Raw genomic sequence first — 18,182 nt, 5'->3', positions numbered from 1 at the left:
TGAAGTATATACATCACTTTATTGACAAAGGTGATAAGGACTAAATATCCTGTTACACCAACAGAGGAAGTTTGATTGATTCAATTACGCATGCGCTTGGTTTCCCAGGACGCTTTTGCCAAAAAGTTACTTCCTGGAATTTTGTGTTGATTTATTTCACATTTGCCACCTGTAGACTCGTAAATATTGTTTTCTTCTGTCAAAAATAGAATTTAATTATGACACACAAAAAATAGACCATATTTAATTGGTCGAAAACTGAGAATTTAGAAAGAGCACTACTTCAGTGTGGGTCAAAATCGTTTTTTTGGCCACTGCGCCTGCGGTGCATGCAGGGCACTGCCAAGTGCCATGCACTGACTTGCTCCCTCTTCACCTCTTGGATTTCTTGCTTTGTCTTGCTTGCTATGCTATGCCTATCTCTTCATATCAACCTGATCCATTTTTACGAAGTCAATGATTTGAGGTTAAAATTTACAATCCCCGATGCCGATCGGAAATGACGTAGTTTGATCGCATTCAACTATAGTATAAATCCATTGAACAGTGGTGCTTCGTTTATTAACCGATGACCTTTTTTTGGGGTGTGATCGGGGATTGTAAACTCGTTCCTGATTTGATCCCTTCTACTATAGTCTTACTGACACTTGATTCCGTGGCCATTTTCCTACAGTGCACTTTACACTACTTGACTATACTTTAGGCCTAGGGCTAGGCCCCTAGACTAGAGTATAGAGAGGGGTTTGAAATGTGTCAATTCAATAGGTGGAGTATATTGAAAACTACTGGTTATGCCAAGATAAACATTAACTATAAGGGCAGAGACCTATTCATCCACGACCGGAAGTGTGGCACAGTCACATAGAGCTTATCAAAATGTCAAGTTGTGGTAAATACATGGCTGGGATGGACCAAAGTGGAATTAATTCTCAATCTGTGGTTGATTCTTAATCTACAGAGTCAGGCCTTCACAGAAATATGCTTTTTGATAATATTTTTAAGAAAATGTGGTCTCACTGGTCAGTTTAGAACTTGTACTTTGACAGGGCCATATCAATGCGCCAGTGACGTTTTGATGGATATGGTGTACGGAAATCTTTTTTTCTCAGGCAATCGGTATTGGAATTTTTTTAAACTTTATTATGCTATTGGCAAAGGGTTCTTCTTGACACATATAAAATTTTGTGCAGATTGATTGGTCCATGCAATGAGTATTTTTTTTACCAAAACCTATGCACAACAATGTACACGTAATGTACACATGTTTTAATAGAGGACTCTGGCCTAGTAGTCAAAATGGTTGACCAAGTATGAAAAATTTGACACTTGCACACACATTTTATCTTATTTTCTCTATTCTGCACATCCTTTTCATCCCTTTTTCTTGTAGTTGAACCAATACTTATGGCATTATTGTACATATTAACCCTTTTCAGACGCAATCATGGATTCAGACCTTAAAACTCAAAATAAACCAGACCAGCGAACCTGATCTGAAGTCGAGTAGTGTAAACTGTATATTATGGACTGGGTATAGTCAACAATGTTAGTATCCTCAGTTAGTATAACATCCGTATTGTCCTTTGCAGCATCCTGTCCCCTCCGGCGAAGTATTCTCAGTGGGCTGACTGTGTTCTCGACCGTCGGTGCAAAGATGATGCCATCCGATCGCTCACGCACAACATTGTTGTAATCCTCATTACTGAAGTGAAACGAGACCAGCTACCATCGGTTTTCTCTGGAGGCATTGTCCTGCTGTAGGGCGAGTGGTAAGAGTGACCAACTTGAAATCCACGGCTTGGCTTTTTGCTTAGTTATAGGCATCTTGAGTTGAAGTTTACTAAGTCCACATGTAAAGTGACCCCCAGGCCCAGGGCATACCTAGTTGAAGCTTGAGGATATTGGGATGGTTCATCATTGTGCTTCTCTGTACTGATGAGCTGCTTAGATAAACAAATACCTTAGCCATAACAAAAGTCATATCCTAATGAAAAACGAACATGTGGTAGGCCTACACATTTGTCCTCCGATCTTTCAAGTTGAGAATGTGAGAAAAGGAGGTTTCTCAGGGTCAAAGGGGTTCACTTTGAATTGGCCACACATGCTCTTTGCTGGCCATATGAAGTTTAAACTTGATAGGTAGGCAAGTGTGAATCTGAAGTAATCTGGAATTGTGACTTTTTGAAAATTCAGACTCAGTGTTGTAGAGATTCTACAATTTCTATAATCCGTTGTCATGGTAACTGCCAAAACTTAGAAACCTGGCCCTGGGACATCCAGCAATGACCATATGAACTCAAAAACTCTTATTTCTAATAATGTATATATCCTTTATTTCAAACTAACAGTGCTAAGTAGGATTTGATAATTTTTAACAGAAATATTGCACGTTGGGTATTTAAGAATTTGCCACGCCCACATAACTTCAACATAGAATTTGAGGCCGGACATAGCAAGAAGATGAACTCGAATAAAAATTTTACAATTCAATATAATTCAAAAATTCCTTTTGCACAGTAATGTGGACATCTAGGGGAATCTGAAAACAGCAGAACATTTGACCTGGGGCCAACACTGGCTCTCTACTAGGGCAGAGACCTGTATTCATCCACGACCGGAAGTGTGGCACAGTCACATAGAGCTTATCAAAATGTCAAGTTGTGGTAAATACATGGCTGGGATGGACCAAAGTGGAATTAATTCTCAATCTGTGGTTGATTCTTAATCTACAGAGTCAGGCCATCACAGAAATATGCTTTTTGATAATATATTTGAGAAAATGTGGTCTCACTGGTCAGTTTAGAACTTGTACTTTGACAGGGCCATATCAATGCGCCAGTGACGTTTTGATGGATATGGTGTACGGAAATCTTTTTTTCTCAGGCAATCGGTATTCGAATTTTTTAAAACTTTATTATGCTATTGGCAAAGGGTTCTTCTTGACACATATAAAATTTTGTGCAGATTGATTGGTCCAATGAGTATTTTTTTTACCAAAACCTATGCACAACAATGTACACGTAATGTACACATGTTTTAATAGAGGACTCTGGCCATAAGTAAGTTAGTTAGCTTAAATCCAATCAAAAACCATTAGTGATCACAGCTAAACGATTGTAAATCAAAAGAATTTCTTCCTTTTATTGATATTACTGTACATGTAGCATCATTTTTTTTGCAGAAAGAACCACGAAAAAAAGGAAGAACATCTTGGACAAGTTTTATGGTTACGTCTTCACGCAAACATCAAGATGCCTCCTGGAAGAAAAACCAAGGAGGGTGATAAGAAGGAAGTGCTGGCCAACCGCTACCAGAAAGAGAAGAAGCTTGGTAGTGGCAACTTTGGAACAGCTTTCTTGGTCAAGGATCTGAAGAAGGGTGGAGAATTGTAAGCAGAGTTATTTCAAACAATAACCAACATTTTGCTACACAAACTTCTGACACTGTTCAAAGTGTTGCCTATCCATGATGAAAAATGTGGTTACCATCCCCGATCAGAAAGGACGTAGTTTGATCGTATTCATCTATAAAATGGCACTTATTTCATCAATTGATGACCTTTTTTAGGGCCATGATCGGGGATTGTAAACTCATTCCAAAAAACTATCCATATGGGCACCATCAATGGCATTAATGAGAGTTCATCACTTGAGTCTTTACCATACTTTGGATTGAACCTACATGTATGTAAGACCTGGAACACTACCAAATATAATGGTTGTGAGTGTCAACCTTTGACTTGAGACAATTATGGGAAAGTCCTTTTTTGGCTGCCTCTCATTTCATTGTCAAATGTCAACAATCTTATCATAAGGTCAATCCTTGTTTCCTTTGAGATGGTATACTGACATCTTGACCCGCAATGTTTTGAGATCGCTAAATGGGACAACACCGGTGATTATTTGCAATGCATTTTCTATTAAACTTAAAAATCTGCCAAAAATAGGAAACCGTGTTTTTTAACAAACCGCCACAAGGGGTTAATATCCAAGGTCTGGGACATCCCTCACTGCAATGGCGTATAGGGTTCACCACGAAAATCTAGAGAAAATCCTATTTTTGTAAAACAGTTCTCATATTCTCACTTTCCAAGCGGCTTGTCTCCAGAAATGAAGCCCTTACTGGTGCGGCCCTCCTGAAAATACCCGGGGAACCATAGAACTGAAATCAATATTTTTTGAAAGATTGAATACTAGTAGTCTATAATTCAAATCAATATTTTTCTTGATTACCTTGGTATTAACCCACGCCATCCCAGGGTCAACTTTTTGTCGCCCATACCGATGTAGGTGTCACTGGTGTTGTGCCAAATGAGAGTCAGGATGGTATACTGATATTTCCCGTATTTAGTGGAAATCTTGAGCGAACGTAGATATGTCTGAACTGTCTAAAATCCTTATTAGAACTGAAGAACACATTCAGCATACACTACAATACACAGGGTAGAAACTGCCCGAATCCTCTTTTATTTACAAACAAGACGAATCCAATTCTGAACCAAATAACAAAGTGATCAATATCATTCATACTATAAGCTGAAATGAGCTGGAATGCCAGCCAATGTCCATGTCTAAGTTGTCCAACATCATTACCAATTCTTTCCTAAAGTGGGACTATAGGCAGGAGCAGAGAGGGGCTAATTTGGCCATCTTCAGGTGACTAATATACGCAGAAAGGGCCCTGGGTCATGTCCGATTCAGTACTAAATATATGGGTATATCTACAAAACCAAGACCCAAGACCCAAGACCCAAGACCTACAAAACCAAGACCCAAGACCCAAGATGTTGATGGGTCTTGGTTTTGTAGGTCTTGGGTCTTGGGTCTTGGTTTTGTAGACACCCACACAGGTGTCTACAAAACCGAGACCTACAAAACCAAGACCCAAGACCTACAAAACCAAGACCCCCATCTACAAAACCAAGACCTACAAAACCAAGACCCCATATACATCTCTCCTTTTTTCAGCAGGAAGTTGCAATTTATCAATAAAACAGAAGCTCCTATATAAACAAGCTCTTTGATGCTTTGTACTCAGATTCTGTTCAGAACATTTAACACTGGTTAAGCTTTTCCAAGAAAATAAGGATCTCGGGGTAAGGATATAATACAAAAGCTAAAATACCTTAAATAGTCCTCTCGAGGGTATTCGTGATAATATAGCCTAGCTTTCTAAAGGGTTAGGGTGAATGAAAAAAAAAAAAGAACAATGTAATTACTTCTTGGGCAGGTACTATGGTACTAGGTACTAGTTTGGAGTAGGTTTGTTGATGGATCTTGGTTTTGTAGATCTTGGTTTTGTAGGTGGGGGGTCTTGGTTTTGTAGGTCTTGGGTCTTGGGTCTTGGTTTTGTAGGTCTTGGTTTTGTAGACACCTGTGTGGGTGTCTACAAAACCAAGACCCAAGACCCAAGACCTACAAAACCAAGACCCATCAACATCTTGGGTCTTGGATCTTGGTTTTGTAGGTCTTGGGTCTTGGGTCTTGGGTCTTGGTTTTGTAGACACCCCTAAATATATTCCTCGCACAAGCGTGGATCATTTTGAATACTGTGAGATGGGAGAGACCCCTATTGTTGGCTTTTTGTAACTTTATCTTGCCTGCCTTGCTGCTGCCTATATTGTCCCTTTAACTTGAGCTTACATGTATATTTGCATATCAATCACCTGATTATTGTGTGCTTGTCTTCAGGAAAGTTCTAAAGGAGATTCCAGTTGGTGACCTCCAGCCAGATGAGACTGTAGATGCTATGTCCGAGGCCAGGTTGTTGTCCAAATTGGACCATCCTGGCATCGTCAAATTCCACGACAGTTTTCTGGATGGGGAGTACTGCTGTATAGTGTGTGAATATTGTGAGGTGAGTTTAGGCCAGAGATCGAGCTGACAAGCTAAAAACATCGCCACCTAAGAGGCGTCACGAGAAAAAAATGATTTTTGAAATAATCTTCAGAAATACTAATTAAGACCTCCTGAGTCATTTAAACAAACAGTGACTTTCAAACACCATACAATTTATACCCAGAAAACTCAAAAACCCTTCAAAGTGTGTTGTCCATTGCAGTGTCAAAACATGACTTTCTAAAAGGTAAAAATAAAACTACAGAACTAGTGTCCATGTGAACAACGTGATAAAGTGTAAGAAGGTCCAACGCATTCAAATCAAAAGCTACTGAAACACTGTAAAGCATGTTTTTTCTGCAATTTGATCTTGATTTCTTATTCTTTGTTGCTCTAGGGAGGAGACTTGGATCAGAAGATTACAAAATATAAGAAGGAAGGCAAACATTTTGAAGAGATTCAAGTGATTGAATGGATTCTACAGTTTCTTCTTGCCGTCAATCATATGCATTCAAGGCGGGTTCTACACAGAGATTTAAAAGCTAGGTAAGATGCAGAATTTAGATTTCTAATAAACCTGTGAGATGCTCATTCTTAAAGGGGGAGTATAGGCAGGAGCAGTGGGGTTAAATTGGCCATCTGCGGGTGACTAATATACACAGTAAGGGCACTGGGTCATGTTAGATTCAGCTCTTAATATATTCGTTGTACAAGTGTGAATAGTTTTGACGTAATGTGAGATGGGAGAGACCCCTATTGCTGATGTTGCGTAACTTTATCTTGCCTACCTAGCAGCTGCCTATAGTGTCCCTTTAAGGAAGCATGGTAGCTGTTAGTTGTTCTCTGAACCACTGCCATTTCCATGTTAGAGTTCTGATGGTTAAGTGTATGCACTTTAGTGGCTGCGACAGTTTTTTTCTTGTCCAATGTGGATGAAGTGTTCAGGTTATTATTTTTTTGTGTCTGTCTGCTCATGCAAAAAAGCAATGAGAAATATCCAGGAATTGGGAACGGGTTTTACGTGCTCCTTGCTCCTGGTTTAAAAAAGCTGATATTGATAAAAACCAAATTTGAAAGAAATCCAATCTGTAGGTTTGGCCTCTGAGCCCAAAACTGTGTTGAGAAAACATTTGCGGATGAACTCTAGAGCTGTGTGTTGCTTCTGGCAATCACCTACAGTTGTCGGTATCAGGTTGATTTTTCGTCGTCCAAATGAAAGTCTGTCTTGACTCTTATTCTCTATTTCCAGAAATATATTTTTGAAGAATAATATGATAAAAATAGGTGACTTTGGAATCTCGAGGATTCTAATGGGGACAGTGGACATGGCTTCAACATTTACGGGGACGCCATACTACATGAGTCCGGAAGTGCTGAAACATGAAGGCTACAACTCTAAGTCTGACATATGGTAAGTGATTGCAGTGAAGTGCAATAACTCTATTCGATCAAAAATTTTATCACGTGCCACGACGTCATCGAGGTTTTGCAAAAACCCGTCTCGAAATCAAATTTGATATAAATTGTGGCAGAAAATCATATCAAACCCTAGATCTTTTGATGATCTTTCGGTTGAACACCATTAAATCCGACTTCAGACTTGGCAAAACAACATCATTCGATTGTTTCTGTGTGTTGTCAAGCCTGCCTGCCACCCAGCCGTGTGATATTTTCCCGGCTTACATGGATGGATTACACGGATGAACGCTGTGACGTGGTGGACAGTCTCTGTGACGACACACTCGTGGTTGTCTTGGCCCCCGGAAACCACTCATGTGATATTTCCACTCAAAAAACACATTCGTTTGGTTTTCTTATTTTATACAAAACATGATTTGTTGGGCTGGGGCTGGGTGGTTCAAAATGAAGAATGAAAAGATTGCAAAAAACTTGACTTGCCCGGGAAGTGTCATTAATGAGGCAATGAGTTGGGCTAGACCAGAATTGATGGCATGGTGTCCTGCCGGAAGGTAAATAGAAGATAGAAAGGCAGTAGAAACGATTCTTGCGATTGATTGCCAATGATCGCAAGTCAATCAGTTGTTGTTGTTGATAATGTTTCCACCTGTTTCAGGTCGGTTGGTTGTATTCTCTATGAACTGTGTACCCTCCAGCATGCTTTTGAAGGTCAGAGTCTGATGGGCGTCATGTACAAGATCGTAGAAGGAGATTGTCCAGAATTGCCTGACCGATATTCAAAACAGTTGGGAGAAGTATTGAAAAAGTAAGCAAAGAAAACAATGTAAAGTGGTCTCACCCCAGTCGTCTGTTGTGACTTTGTCCTCACTAACTGTATTATCATGATAAAATCATTTTTAATTTGCCCCCTCCCCAAAAACAATTTTGTCACAAAAAATTCAGATTTTAACTAAGCTGTTATTTGTATTTGGTCCACAGCCTGTGCAGGCTTTTCTACTACTTTCGACATGTTTTTCTCCCTGGTGTCAGAGTGGTCTTCTGAAGTCAAATGTTGACATTTCTCCACAATTCTCTTATTTTCAGACTGCTCACCAAAGATCCAGAAAAACGACCATCTGCTCACGATATGCTACAGATACCTTTTATGTCTAGACATTTGGGGGTTGGTATATTGCTGAGTTAGACTATTGAATTTTGAAGTGGCCATCTGCAATAGAGTTGGGTCGGTGGCAGAGCAGTTAGAGCCCCGTGCTTATATCCAGTCGGTCATAGGTTCGACACTCGGACTGGCCGCCAAAGGATCAGCACTGTTTCATCTTTGTGTCCTTGGGCAAGGCTTTTAAACTTACTAGCTTCTCTCTACCCTGGAGTAAATGGGTACCAGGCTTGCCTGGGAAGTTAACCTGCGATAGATCAGCATCCTATCAAGGGGGAGTAATATTTCGAGTCACTTCAGAAACCGGTATAAGTTCCGGCCGGATGAGCCATTCTCGGCTCAGGCAATAGCCCAGCTGACTTTCCCTTTGACTTTTTAATCTGAGGTGAATTCATAAATAGCTGTATTTGATCTGTAACTTACTTGATAACTATCCTTACTATTTTCAGAAAATGAAGGACTCGTATCTCGGCAAGAGAAATATCAAAGAGGAGACCATTGTGTGTAAGAAAGAGGCCCAGGAAATTGCCACACTCCTGTAAGTTCAGCTGTCTCTTCTTCCTTGTTCTTCATTGGCCCTTTGCCACCTAGGGTCGGCAAAAGGAACTATCTTTACAATAGGTTTTTACAGTCAATGGCGCCAGACAAATCTCGAGCCATTGTCTGGCGTCTTTTACCGTGAAGATCTATTGCAAGGGTGGTTTCTTTTGCTGACCCCAGGTGGTACTGGCTCACTGGCAAAGGTCCTATTGAGTCTGGGCGCGCTAATTTTGTCTCCATGTTTGATGGCTCTGTCCGCTACTGGGGGAAGGAATCTATGAGAAGATACTGGCCACTTCTGTGGGACTCTGTTGAAAGGATTTCTTCAAATGTGGAGAATACTTAAAAGTTAAAATAGCAGGGCTATCGCACTGCGAATGGCTCATCTAGCCGGGGCTTATCCCGAATTCCGTAGCATTAAGTGATTAGGAGTATTACTCCCCCTGGATAGGATGCTGGTCTATCGCAGGTTGACGTTTCAGGCAAGCCTGGTAGCCATTTATTCCTGGGTGGAGAGGAGCAGGTAGGATTTAAGTGTCTTGCCCAAGGACACAAAGATGAAACGGTGCTAAACCATCGGAGTGTCGGACCTACGACCTCCTGGTTATAAGCCCGGCACTCTAACCACTCAGCCACTGATTTCCCAGAGAACACTAGTGAAAGTGAAATGCATGAAGTGAAGAGATGGGAGAATTTGATCCCAAATCAATATGGATCAGGGCCGTTTCTACCTTATGCTTATAACCTTAACCATTACCGATTAGGCCATGCCACCCCCTCGTTCATTTCTGTCGGAAGCAAACAATTTGAAAAAGAGCAATGGATATGAAATAGTGCATACATGTACAGTAGAACCTCCCTTAACAGACTCTCTATTAGGGACACCTTCTCTACTAAGGACAGTAGTTTTGGTGCCATATTGGTTGCTTCCATTCAAGTTGGCCTCTCTAATCAGGACACCTCTCTATTAAGGACAGCACTTGTCAGTCTCAAGGGGGTCCTTAATAGAGAGGTTGTACTGTTATGTTTACAAACCAATAAAAATATTTGGTCCTTTTTGGACACTGACATATTTTTCGCTGAGTTGCGGAATCGTGGCTGTGTTTGTGGACTTGGTTAATTTAACGCTCCGTTCTTTCAGGCGAGAGAAGTCCTGCCTTAAAACCTTACAACAGGAGGAAGAGGAGATTAAGTATAAGAATATGTCGCCTCGTGAACGTATGCGTTTACGCAAGATGCAGGAAGCTGACGCCAAAGCCAAGAAGATCCGGTATAGAATTTAAAAACTATTGTATTTCTTGGCGATACAAGTAATTCTTTTTCAAACAATACGATGCCCTTAAAGGAGTACGCTGTTCGTAATTACTTGGGGTCCAGTTGAACAGAAATCCACTAATACACAATGCTGTAGTGCAGTTATCGTAAATACAAATTCATAGTATTTGTATATCAGTCTACACAACTGCAATGTTGAAATTTGTATTTAGTATGTATTTTCGCAATTTAAAATTTTTTTTTCTTTAATTCAAATACTAATTCAAAATTTTTAACGAACGGTGTAGGCCTTTGATAAGGGCATTGCGCCTCAGGAAAGGTGTTTGCCAATAAAAAACGTGTGATTTTTGTTGACTCTTCAGATATATGTGTTTTTATACTTTCCGAGGTGACACTGGATACATTAGTTATTGTTCTTTCGAAGATTATCAAACTGCGAAGGATTTCATTCCATGTCGTCTATGTCAGTCTCTAGATTTTGATAGTATATGCGTTCGTGTCTAAAACCTGGCCACCCATGGTGAAACAACTGCTTTCAATAATGAAATTCCTCCTGCTTTTCAGTGAAGTTGCCTCGGCCAATTTTCTTGCCAATCAGACCCGTAAACAGACCAGATTAGAAATCACACAGGCAAGGCAGAAGGTAAGAGTTAAAAAAAACACTCAATAGAGCTTTTCATGTACAGGAGATCACCGTCATGATTTTGAGATCAGTTACATTGGTGTAGTTATGTGCTTGGGCATGTTCGGGCACGTATTTCAATGTACCTTTCCATGTACCTTATCAGGGCACATGTGAAGGTCCGTTTTATACCGGAAAGACAAAGATCAGAATAGAGATTCTTCAATCAATGACGAAGATTTTGAGTGTTGGAGAACTAACCTCCAAATTTTCGATGTCAACTGTCCATCTTGATCACGGAGTGACCTAGTCTCGTTCTGGGAACGAGGCTAGTGTTGAAGAATCTCTATTCTGACTTGATTACTACATGACGGATGAATCTCTTCAACGGAAAGACAAAGGAATTGAAACAATGACTGCAAAACCAATCACGTCTTGCAAGATCCATTCTATTCTTTTGCCGTCCCTTGCTGACTCTGTTAGCTTGCTCTAATGCTCATCCTGCCTGACTTTGTGTGATGTCATTTCAGCTCTTTCAGCCTGTCACTCGTTTCATGCAGTTTGATTTGAAAACCGAGACTTTCAAAATCGACAGACAATAGCACAGATTGCAGTGCCATCTGATAATTACCAATCTACCTATAATCAATTGAAAAGATCGCCAACGCATTGTCATATGTTGCTTGAGTCACCGCAAGTGTATTTAAGGCGAAGGCATCATGTGACAGTGCGGGAAATTTGAATTTGAAAAACCGTGTGTATACATACGGTCTGTGGCTGTGAAATCAAACGTGGCGGACCGTGTATATACGGCTTGTGGGCTGACAGAGTTGATACATCACAAGCTGTTTGCACTGAGAAGGCACATGCCTCTCTGCACAATCTACATGGATTAGTCAAAACTCTAATCTTTGTCATTTCTTTGACTTTGCTCTGCCAGGTTCCATGGGCGCAGGCACAAGGAAGAGGCCGGGGGCAAGGTGCTGCCAGTCAAAGTTTGGGGCCCAAGTCAACGATGATGCAGCAGGATATCCGTCCAAAAACCACAGAATGTAAGTTTAAAGTTGAATATAACAAATGGGCCGCATGAAAACAGTTATGTCTTTGGATAAACCTCGTCAAATTGGTTTCAGGGCTTGTGATAACCCCTGAAAAGTGTCTTTTGAAGCATGAAACTTGGCCCAGTACCCTCATGTTTGAAACTGTTTACTTAGAAAACTGATACAGGACTCCTCAGATTTTGTCAAGACTTTAGTTTGACTCCCGAGTATGAGGGTTTAGCTCGAGCCCTGGGTTGTGTGCCACGATAAGTGACTCCCTAGAATTTTTGATTGGCATTACTTAAGTGCGGTAACGCAGTTCCCTAACGAGTTTAATGTTCAAGTCTAAAGTTGGATGAAAAGCTCTACTTTTGTTGACAGTAGACTAAAACTCCCAACTTTAACTTTAACATGTTGGCACTGTGTGGTTTACAACTGAAAGGAAAAAATATGGGAACCTTGAAATAATTTATGTTGGTAGTACCACTTTTGACATTAAAACATTTCTGCAACTTGTTGTCTTGATATGCCAGTCAATAGTACGATATTATTGAAATTAAAGGGACAATATAGGCAGAAGCTAGACAGGCAAGATAAAGTTACACAAAGCCGCCAATAGGGGTCTCTCACATCTCACAGTAGGTCGAAATGATTCACGCTTGTACGAGGGATATATTTAGTGCTGAGTCTGACATGACCAAGGGCCCTTACTGTGTATACTAGTCATCTGAAGATGGCCAAATTAGCCCCTCTCCTCCTGCCTATAGTCCCCCTTTATTGTTCCTCCGACAGATTCCCGTAGAGTGCCCGAGTATGCAGCACATGAGGACTACGACGACCATCATTTGAGTCATTCGCTTGGCTATGAAAGAAATAGCGACCCATACTCGGATGATTACCACGAGCACACCATCGTACATCAAGACGATGACGACATCGTGTACAGCAAGCCCGGTTATGGCGAGCCGGAATACCCGGATGAAAATGAACATACTCTAGTGGAGCGTACCCTGGTGGCGCGCCCACCATTGCATCACACGCTAAATGTCGGCGGCGGAGACGATCGGCCGATCACGCCACTGAAGGATAAGATGATTTATGATGTGGCGCATTCCTCACTTGATTTCAGAGATGGTAAGCGTTCTTGACGATGCATGCCACTGCAGTTTGTGGTGCTAATTCGGATTCTGTGTTTGTTGGATTTGGATACGAAAGCATGTTATACATTCAGTTCAGCAGTAATTTAAAGGCAACCTTATTCTCGGTGTTTCCCTGGTGTTCACAACTCCCTTAAATCACAGTAGCAGCATATGTTGGTTTTGCAGGGCTCATAAGAGCATCCCAATTTTTGTTTTGAAAAGTGATTTTTGCTTGTTTTGAAAAAATGGGTACATACACTTATAATATATGCTGGTTTTTTGTACAAAAACAGCTTCTCCAAACAGGATTAATGAAAACTCTTTGAACTGCAATAAACGATGCACTTGAAAGGGGTGTTACCTTAGGCCTGCCTGAAATTCGCAAGCCATGCCCAAAACTGCCTTCCAACACTGTCGGAAATCGTTATTAGAAAAAACGGCATCAGTGTAATACTACAAGTGGCGGCGCATGGTGTCAAGTTGGCACATTATCCTCCTGGCCAGGTAAATCCCATGCCCAAGTTGTCCCTTTAATATGAAAATGAAAAGCTGCTGTCAATCTAGTTTGAAGCAGGGCATCAAGGCTACGGTGGGGTGGGGGCATCAGAAGCATTGCCTTTGTTGCCTTTGATGAATTCTTGTTTCGCCATCAGCTATAAGGTAGAATGGGGTAATTGTAGCACCGGTTTAATTGTAGCCCCTGCCTTTGATATTGATTGATATCCCCATGCATCAAACAATGCAGGGGCTACAAATAAACCGAGGCTACAATTACCCCATTCTACCTTTATCTGGTGGCGAAACAAGAATTGATGATTCTACTTTCTAGTTATAGATGAATTTTAAGAAGAACTTATCAGTTTATGCACTTTTTTTTCAGGAATTCCAGATGACCCCAAACTTGCTGAGACATTTTATGAGCAGTATGACGACTTTGAAGAGAACCCCGATGGAGATGATGACGGATTTGGTGAGGGAACATTGGGTGATGACGACGAACTACAGCTTATCAATTATATGGAGAACGCACTTGCTTCCGATGATGCAGGTAATTGCTGAGACAAGACATAAATCCTGCCTTTTCACTTTTAATCCGGTTTCAGTTGAACTTTGTTGAGAATGGACTTCTCAAAAGGAGAGTGTAGATGTGCTCATCCAAGTTTTCATTTCCATGTGGTTGAAAGGAGATAACATTCTTTCCATTTGGATAAGAAATTGAGTCGCTTTAGTCCAGTGGTTTAGCAGGTTAATTGTTTTTATTTGAAAATCATTGTTGAGTACATCTAGTCAGATGCTTGGGGTGCATAAAGTGAGACACTTGTGACCTTGGGCAGGTCATTTTGCTCTGATTGTGACATCCCCTGTCATGCCTGTCGTGCAAGCATAAGATCCCATGTAGGGAAGCTTGTGATTGACTCCACTTTCCTGGCCAAAGACCAAGTCTTCAGGCCAGTGATCTCTATTTGAAGCCTCCTTATCCATGATAAGATCACATCTTTATCATCACGATATGAAAAATGTAACCCTAGTGCATGCCCTATTCTTCTTCCACCGTGACACATTGTTGACATTGATGTTATTGTAATTTTCTTTTTTTGCAGGTCGCACCCAGACTTTTGCTGATGATACGGTGTCTGGGGCTTTTGGACCAGCAGCAAGAGACATCAAAATCAAAAACCTTAGAGCGTATCCTTTTTTATTTACGTCATGTCTGTGCATACATGTACCTGCCTCTTGCTAAGGTTGTCATTTGGTGTAAAATGGTGTACATGTAGCAGCTGGTTCCAAAGCTTCCCTTTTCTGGGGAAGGACGTAGTCTCATGTTGATGTGTGCTGTCTGATGTGTTTTGAAGCAGTCTCTTATCTCTGATCACCTTCTGTATAATGCACTGTGTGGTGATGTCAGCAAGTTGATGGCGTTTTCTAAACGTCAGTACGACAGAAGCGTGTTTGCATCATGCTTTAATATGTATCTTGTCTTTTCTTCAAATTTGATTTGGCACATTGCTTGACACTTTTTGAAAAAAAAGTGCATGCTACGTAATTCTGGGTGAGGCCTTTATGTATATTCATTTATGATTGTATGGCGATTTTGTTTTCCTTAACCTATTTCACAGTGAGTGTGAGAAGAAGATGGGAAAAGCAGACTTCCAGAAGGCGTACAACTACTTGAAGAAGGCACGAGGGGATAAGAAAAAACCCGCCGACGAAGGAACGATCCATAAGACGTTAAAGTCCTTGGTGAAAAATCCCTATGACTGTTTCTACGTTGATCAGTTATTATTCCTTGAGGAGCAGACTAGCCTAGGAACCTGAGCTTGGGGTAGCTCGGTCGGGATGTCTTGGAGGACGTCTGTCGACTGAAGTGATTATGCATTCCAGCGTGTGAGAACATTTAAAATACTGACAACACCAAAAATAGAGTGAATTTTGGATGAAAATGGGGTAAAATTGACATGGGCTGTTTCTGTCTGAAGCAAAAAATGATTTAAAGCTCTGCTACCTGCAATTTTCATTGCATGCAATGATTATCGCTCATTTTGATTGGTGATTGCATCGACCTGTATTCAAAATCAAACCCAATGATTATCGGTTTTACCCGTTGATGAGGACCGATTTGTTACAGATACCAGCGATTATAATCACAGGTCACAGTGACCTACATCGCTTATTTTACAATTAAAGACATAAATCAGTATATAAATCTTCTAATTTCAACAAGTGTTTTACAACATTGTTTGTAAATAGAAGATACTTTCTCTGGCTAAGATAGTTTTAAAGGGAACTGAAACCGCCAAGCCAGTTCGTATGACCTCGTTTTCATTTCCCGCATATCGGGTGATCAGAACGAGGCAAGAATGAAACATGGCGCCTAGCTGTCAATCATTGAGTGACGTCACTACTATGGAATTTACTACGAAAACTCATGAATGAAAGATCGCATGACTCACGCGATTCTCAAACGATTCTCAATAATAACAAATTGAACTGCGCATGCTCGGGCACTGGGGGCGGAGCTACAAATCTGAACTCGAATAGGAAGTTGGAAGTTTGACTTTCTCGGGCAGTGAAAGTCGAAAAGTTGAATAAATCGCTCGGCGGTTCCAGTTCCCTTTAATCGTTAAAACTGTATTGAACCATCCTGATATCAGGCTTTTTGATACTCCTACATCCTATACAGAAATACTGAAATTATATATTGAAAAAAACTGGTGCCAGGATGGTATTGAACTAAGTTTTAAGATACATGTGGGAAATAATTTTCCCTTTGGTCTAAGTTGCATTGTTCGAGCCAATCGGATTCCATGAAATGGAATACAGCAGTTGACTGTGGTGTGTGGTTCAACAATTTTTATATTTCAATACGTCTCTTTCCTGATCAGCGCCTCTAGTGGTGGATTTCTGTTGAGGGAAGGCCAAATGGCCAACTAATGGGGTCAGCCTTTCATGCTCCAACATCAGTGATGCCAGGCGTTGCAATCAACAGAGGCTGATCTCGTAACTTGAAGCAGTTCCGCTACTTCTTGGCAAGAAGCGCTCACCTGGAAAGAGGCGATTCTGGGCATCATTGGGGTGCCTCTAGTGGGCTTGGGAAATTCAGACCAAGACAATTCTCGATCAAAGCTTGTGTGCTTGAGGGAGGATTCGTGTGATTGTTTTTTGATCTTGTCAAAGTATGCACCATTTTGCACAAATGCCCCCACCTATTTTTAACCCGTCAAAAAGACTTTTGCAGGACTAAGGGGTTTAGATTTGTTTTTCTATCTGTGTCAGAATTGTTTCTAAGCAATTCCGTATGCTTTTATAAACTTGTGCACCGAGTTGAGATTCTCTTTGTAATTGTGTTTAAACAAAGTTGGTGTTGATAGACTTGTTGGATAACAGCAGCAAGGATGCGGGGGGGGGGGGAGGCTGTAGTACTGACATTATGTCCTGTAGAACACTTACATGTAGCAAACAGTTTGTCGGTGGGAGCCAGTCAAAATATAAAACTCAGGGCCAATTCTCCAGAAGACAGCACTCGGCCTACACCACACCAATCGGATTTTTTTTATAAAGGATAATGTCAGGGGCACTGCAAAGTTTGGGGTAGTTCTCCTATTGTATTTAGGAGATTAAAGTAATGTTAGGCCCGGTACAGTATCTAATGGTACATGTAGTACTGGCAGTATGTCACTGTGTATTTATTTCATTTTGCCCGACTTTGTCAAAACATCAGAGCTTGTGAATGCTTTGAAGGATTCATGTACATTTAAACTCTTTCTCTTTCCCTTACGAAAAAGATCTCGGATTCACCGTGGTAAAATCTGAATTCCTCACGGTGAATTCATTTCACCATGGTGAATTCATTGCTCCTGATAAAGCATTCACCATGGTTAAATCAGCGTTTACCATGCTCGCCATTGTGAATGTAGATTTTACCATGCTCACCATGGTGAAATGTTGTCAGTTTACCACAGTGAATTATGGATTTACCACGGTGAAAATGAGACACATTTTCCCTACTAAGGGGTATGTACATAACTAATGTAACAGTATTTGCTGGTCTTAATTGATATCCCAAACAGAAACTGATTTTGTTGTCATCTTTGTACATTCTGATGAGAGAGATGTTAAAGGGACTATGTCGTAACTTTGGGATGGTTCAACGACTGTACCAACAGGTGGTCCGAGTATCTAATATGGGGGTATTTTTTCACTTTGTATTTAAAGGTGTCAATATGCAATGAATCCTTCATTTGATTCTGGCCCTTATGAGACACTTGTTTATTGTAAGACCATTGACCTTTTATAGCCATTAGTATAGGATCATTTGTCAAAATTTGGGCCTGTTTGTGCAGTTGTCAGTCTGAGGAATGACCGAATGCTATTGAAGCCTGCTTTATGGGCTGTTCTATGTCGGTGTTGATTTTGAATAGTTTTTCAGGTTGTGTCTTTTAATAGTGAAAGGATCACTATAAATCATGTGCGTACCGTCCATTTTTTTATGAACTTTAGTAGATAGATTATACTTTGCTGGATTCCTGCCTCAATGAAAATGCAGTACAGTTTACTGCACCTGCATGGCACTGGACTATCTAACCAATTCGATTTCTGTATGATATTATTGTATGTGTCAATCCGTCTGCAATTGTGAACTGAATGAATAATTAA

General features: G+C 40.7%; 1 protein-coding gene across 2 annotated transcripts; it reads left to right on the top strand.

Annotated features, from left to right (window-relative positions):
- Positions 1-104: 104 nt before the first annotated feature.
- On the top strand, positions 105-18,182 carry LOC135495598 (serine/threonine-protein kinase Nek11-like). 2 transcript variants are annotated; one of them, XM_064784403.1, is made up of 16 exons: positions 105-179; positions 1,590-1,769; positions 3,182-3,388; positions 5,691-5,856; positions 6,235-6,383; positions 7,087-7,248; positions 7,912-8,061; positions 8,340-8,418; positions 8,862-8,950; positions 10,094-10,222; positions 10,792-10,870; positions 11,790-11,901; positions 12,682-13,023; positions 13,909-14,076; positions 14,630-14,714; positions 15,146-18,182. In XM_064784403.1, exons 3-16 carry the CDS (start codon positions 3,252-3,254, stop codon positions 15,342-15,344), a joined length of 2,046 nt encoding a protein of 681 aa, XP_064640473.1. In that variant the 5' UTR covers positions 105-179; positions 1,590-1,769; positions 3,182-3,251; the 3' UTR covers positions 15,345-18,182. The 2 variants fall into 2 exon arrangements, with proteins under 2 accessions (XP_064640473.1, XP_064640474.1); XM_064784404.1 differs by lacking the exon at positions 1,590-1,769 and having other exon boundaries at positions 112-179.

This window comes from Lineus longissimus, chromosome 11 (genome assembly GCF_910592395.1).
Source record: "Lineus longissimus chromosome 11, tnLinLong1.2, whole genome shotgun sequence".
NCBI classification, from domain to species: Eukaryota; Metazoa; Nemertea; class Pilidiophora; order Heteronemertea; family Lineidae; genus Lineus; species Lineus longissimus.
Note: the sequence above shows the minus strand (reverse complement) of the source record. Positions and strands in the feature narration are given on the sequence as shown.